Source organism: Electrophorus electricus, chromosome 2, assembly GCF_013358815.1.
Source record: "Electrophorus electricus isolate fEleEle1 chromosome 2, fEleEle1.pri, whole genome shotgun sequence".
Lineage (NCBI taxonomy): Eukaryota > Metazoa > Chordata > Actinopteri > Gymnotiformes > Gymnotidae > Electrophorus > Electrophorus electricus.
The window spans coordinates 21,182,126-21,187,125 of NC_049536.1; the positions used below are offsets into that span (position 1 = coordinate 21,182,126).

General features: G+C 45.6%; 1 protein-coding gene across 1 annotated transcript in view; it reads left to right on the forward strand.

Moving 5' to 3' along the window:
- Nucleotides 1-5,000, forward strand: part of LOC113577131 (dedicator of cytokinesis protein 2) — a 79,976-nt gene that overhangs the window by 11,859 nt on the left and 63,117 nt on the right. The window contains exons 15-20 of the mRNA XM_035520351.1: nt 156-228; nt 792-895; nt 1,292-1,478; nt 1,950-2,047; nt 2,190-2,279; nt 2,434-2,534. Of these exons, the coding sequence (XP_035376244.1) occupies nt 156-228; nt 792-895; nt 1,292-1,478; nt 1,950-2,047; nt 2,190-2,279; nt 2,434-2,534 (653 nt within the window). The remainder of the gene's footprint in view (nt 1-155; nt 229-791; nt 896-1,291; nt 1,479-1,949; nt 2,048-2,189; nt 2,280-2,433; nt 2,535-5,000) is intronic.

Sequence of the window (5,000 nt, forward strand, 5' to 3'; positions counted from 1 at the left end):
AAGGATGTATGCAGGCATTCCGTCATTTCTATGAAGATAATTAGCAACCGACTAGACAAAGCAAACAGCAGAGATGTAAAGCGGATATGGGCGATGACAGCCAAAGGAAAGCTGCTGACCTTAAACAAGTAGTAATGTGGTCATCCTGTCTGCAGGTGGCGATCCCTCTGGAGGAAATGCCAAAGATCCATCTGCGCTTCATGTTCCGCCATCGCTCTTCTCAGGAGTGTGAGTGCTGCGTTCCTACCTGGTGGTTTCTGCTGAATCCTCCCTCCCCTCCGTTCTCTCTTCTATACACTCCTCTCTCCTCGCTGTTCTCTCCTCTCTCTTCCTTTCTCCCGTTGTCATTTCCACTTTTCTCTCTCCCAGTGGAGACTGTCTTGGCCCTCCCACACAGCGTGGCCTGGCCCAGTCTTCAACTCCAGCGGTGACTCCCCGCCTGAACTTTATCTGACTCAGCCTCACCAGGAGCTCCCAGCAGCTGCTTGCTGTGATCCAGGCAGCGAGGCTTGGCTTTGCTGCTGACACCCAGGAACATGCAGTCAGACACAGCCAGGCTGAAGAGAACACAGCCAGGCTGAAGAGAACACAGCCAGGCTGAAGAGAACACAGCCAGGCTGAAGAGATCTAATGCAGCAAAAAGAAATAAAATAAATAAATAAATAAATAAATAAATAAAAATTATATATATATATATATCTCTTTCTTTCTTTCTTTCTTTCTTTCTTTCTTTCTTTCTTTCTTTCTTTCTTTATTTATTTATTTATTTTTTCCCCATATTGTCTCTGTAGCAAAGGATAAGAGCGAGAAGAACTTTGCTATGGCGTTTGTGCGGCTGATGAAGGTGGATGGGACAGTGCTACAGGATGGACCACATGACCTGGTGGTGTTTAAGGTCAGACACAATACACACACACACACGCACAGACACACACAGACACACACACACACACACACACACACACACACACACACACACACACACACTGACTCAGTAGTGAATTACCTCCCACAGGACACTCAGTCAAAAAATGGTCAGTATTATGGATGGGGTAGTCTAGTTCCTTAGAACCCATGTTCCCATATTAGGCACATATTAAGAGTGTAGGTAATGTGACATGCTAACTGATCTAACGCATGGTCTAGAGTAGAGTGCTTGGCGTCCTTGCTCATCTTCCTCATCGTCAGGCATGCTGAGAGCTTGTGGGCTGCAGTGACAGGCTTTATGAATGACTGTGTGTGTTTCTCAGGCGTGCTGAGTCATTTATATGGCCGCTGTATCTCTCTCCAGGGCGACAGCAAGCGCATGGAGGATGTGAGCTCCTATCTGGCCTTGGCCTCAGAGCGTAGTCACACCGACGTCCACAAGGGGACGACACTGATGAGAAACAACAGCAGTACATGTGGCCTGTCTGTCAGCTCACGAGACAGCTTCACCATATCCACACTTGTCTGCTCTACCAAACTCACCCAGAACGGTGTGTGTATGTGTGTGTGTGAGAGAGAGAGAGAGAGGGAGAGAGAGAGAGAAAGCGAATGTGTGTGTGAGAGAGAGCAGGAGAGAGGGAGACAGAGAGAAAAATGTGGTTTATTTGTGTCTCACTGTGAAATTAAGACTTAATCTTTAATTATGTAAAAGATCCCTAACTCACACGCGCACACACACACACACACACACCCACACACACAAACGCACACACAGACACATGCATACTCAGGTGTGGTGCAACAGCTGTTTTTGAGAAAGCCTGTTAATCACATTAATGAATGTTCCAGAAACATCAGTCACAGTACACTGCTTCAGCTAAGCACACACACACACACACACACACACGGAGACGGGCGGGAGCAGGTGGGAGTAACCGTGGTTGCGTTGGAGGTGGGCGGGAGCAGGTGGGAGTAACCGTGGTTACCGTGCTGGGAGTAACCGTGGTTACCATGCTTGGCAGTGGGTCTGCTGGGGCTGCTCAAATGGAGGACTCATCCAGAACTGCTGAAATCTAACCTGCAAGAACTCAAACTCATCGATGGAGAGGAGGTCGTCAAGGTGTGTGTGTGTGTGTGTGTGTGTGTGTGTGTGTGTGTGTGTGTGTATCTGTGTGCGCACCTGGGTAAATTTTGTGTTTGTACAATTGACCACTTTTTGTGCACATGGACATCTTTATATGTGTGTGTGTGTGTGTTTATAGTTTCTGCAAGACACTCTTGATGCTCTGTTCAACATCATGATGGAACACTCTCAGACTGATGACTATGATATACTGGTGTTTGATGCTCTGGTGAGGACCATGCACATACACATGCACAGACATGCACGCACACAGGCACAGGCACGCGCGCACACACACTGCTTTATACCTCTCTAACTACTGATCTCCCTCTCTCTTTCTCTCTTTCTCTCTTTCTCTCCTGCTCCCTCTCCCTCTCTCTCAGATCTATATCATAGGCTTGATTGCTGATAGGAAGTTTCAACATTTTAACACTGTATTGGAGGCTTACATTAAGCAGCACTTTAGTGCTACACTTGCCTACAAGTAAGTGAAACTGAAACACGGACAAACACACACTCTCACACACACACACACACACACACACACACAAACCATGAACGAGGATCTTCATTGTGCAGTTAGAATTCCCTTTCAATCACCAGCAAACTGCATGAATCCGTGTGCCCCTGTACGTCTCTCCCGTAGCTCACCTGGTAGCGCAGGTGGAGGCGCAGGTGGAGGCGCTGCTAGCGACGCTGCAGTCCCGGCTTTGGTTCCAGGGAGCACATGCACTGTCATACCGACATGTGAGGTGCGCTGGATAACGATCAAAATGTCAATGATTAGAAACGCCTGCTTGTAATGTAATGACAGAGACTCACTCCACTAGGATGTGTGGTAAGAATGCAGAGTGCTAGTTTGAAAGTAAGTTAACACGGGAGGTGAGAATGGGTGGGGTTATTGTGTGTGAGTGAGTGAATACGGGAGGTAAGAATGGGTGGGGTTATTGTGTGTGAGTGAGTGAACGTTTTCACACTACTGCATTGATCGTGGAGATGTCCGCCAGACATCTTTTCTCAAGCGCAGAACAGTAACCACATTCTCTAAGTCCAACACAGCATGCAAAATATTACTTCAAAAGCAAAATATCAAACAACCAAAAATATTGTAATATGATATAAAATACAAAACAAAGGTTTGCCATGTGCTTTACCCTGTCCCTGATATTGGGTCACGTGTTCATCAACAATGCAGCGTGGGAAAAATCTCCAGACATTCCTGATCCAGCCCTGGCATTCTGACGCTGTGACTGCTCAACACATCTCAGACACAGCGTATAAAATTGTTGTTTGGTCATAGGGATGGTGATCGTACACTTTCCATCTCCAGGCGGAAAAGAATTCCTAAACAGGATTGAGGAACTGGGACTGTGGAGGTAGAAATTCAGAAAGACGTGTGCAGATGAATCCGAGACCAGTTCCCTCTCTGCAGATGTGGGACTGCATAGAACACTAGTAACCAGAAGGTTGCTGGTTCAAGCCCCACCACTGCTAAGTTGCTGCCGTTGGGCCCCTGAGCAAAACCCTTAAGCCTCAATTACTCAGGCTGTGGTCAGTCAGAATTGTGAGTCGCTTTGGATAAAAGCGTCAGCTGAATGCTGTAAATGTAAAGGAATGTCAACCTCCGCTGTGATCAGACACTTTCTGTGGTTTTTGTGTTGCCAAATGATCACTGTGTCTACTGTTTTGCAAAACAGCCATTAGGAGTGGAGACTGACGTACCACGAGAGTGTTCACTGTTGTGTGTGTGCATTTGCTGTTTGGCTCGTATGCATTCGGGGTTGATAAAATGCACTGATGCAGTTGGGCGCCTGAGAAAAACCGTAACAGGCATCAATTGTTGTCCTTCAAAGGGAGCAAGAGAGATGGAGAGATGGAGAGATGGGGAGATGGGGAGGGGCATAGAGGAAGAGAAATGGAGGACAAGAGTTTTTCTTTTTTCCCTGTAGAGAGAAGGACGAAGAGGGGGAGAAGAGAAAATGATATGGAGAGAGGGAGGGAGGCAGAGTATGTCATGGCCTTCAGAGAAATGTCAAAAACATAGTTAAAACCTCCTTTTCTATTTAATCAAAGCTTGAGGCACACATTTCACCAAAAAAAGAAACCCATTTAAAAGAAATGGGTTAAAAACATCAAAGTAATGCATGTTACATCAGAATGCAATGTGTTACCCACTCTTAATTTCTTCAGTGCGTGGTGTGTGTGTGTGTGTGTGTGTGTGTGTGTGTGTGTGTGTGTGTGTGTGTGTGACTGTGTGTGACTGTGTGAGACTGTGTGAGACTGTGTATTTGGTGTGTGTGTGTGTGTGTGTATTTGGTGTGTGTTTGTGTGTGTGCGTGTGTGTGTGTGTGTATTTGTGTGTGTGTATTTGGTGTGTATGTGTGTGTGTGTGTGTGTGTGTGTGTGTGTGTCTGTGTGTGTGTGTGTGTGCTAATCACAACACAAAGTCGTTTTATCTTCATGCCCTGAGAGACGCTCATCATAATACTGTGGCTCCTCCAACCAGATTAAACAATAACATTAAGTACTGTACAGATCCTCACACACACACACACATGCACACACACAGACACACACACACGCACGCACGCACACACAAATACACACTTAGTTTTAACATGCATGCCCAGGCTAGGTCTGTCAGAACAGCTTGTCAGTGTGACAGAGTTAGAGGTGGGCAGAATATCCAAAAGCAGTGGTTACTCAGGTACGCACAGAAGTGTACAGAAAATTAACTGTGGAGGGGTTCTATTTTACAATAATATTAACTGTAGAGGGGTTCTATTTTATACTAAAATTAACTGTGAAGGGGTTTATTTTACAATAATATTAACTGTAAAGGGGTTCTATTTTACAATAATATTAAGTGTGGAGAGGTTCTATTTTACAATAATATTAACTGTAGTGGGGTTCCATTTTACAATAATATTAACTGTAGAGGGGTTCTATT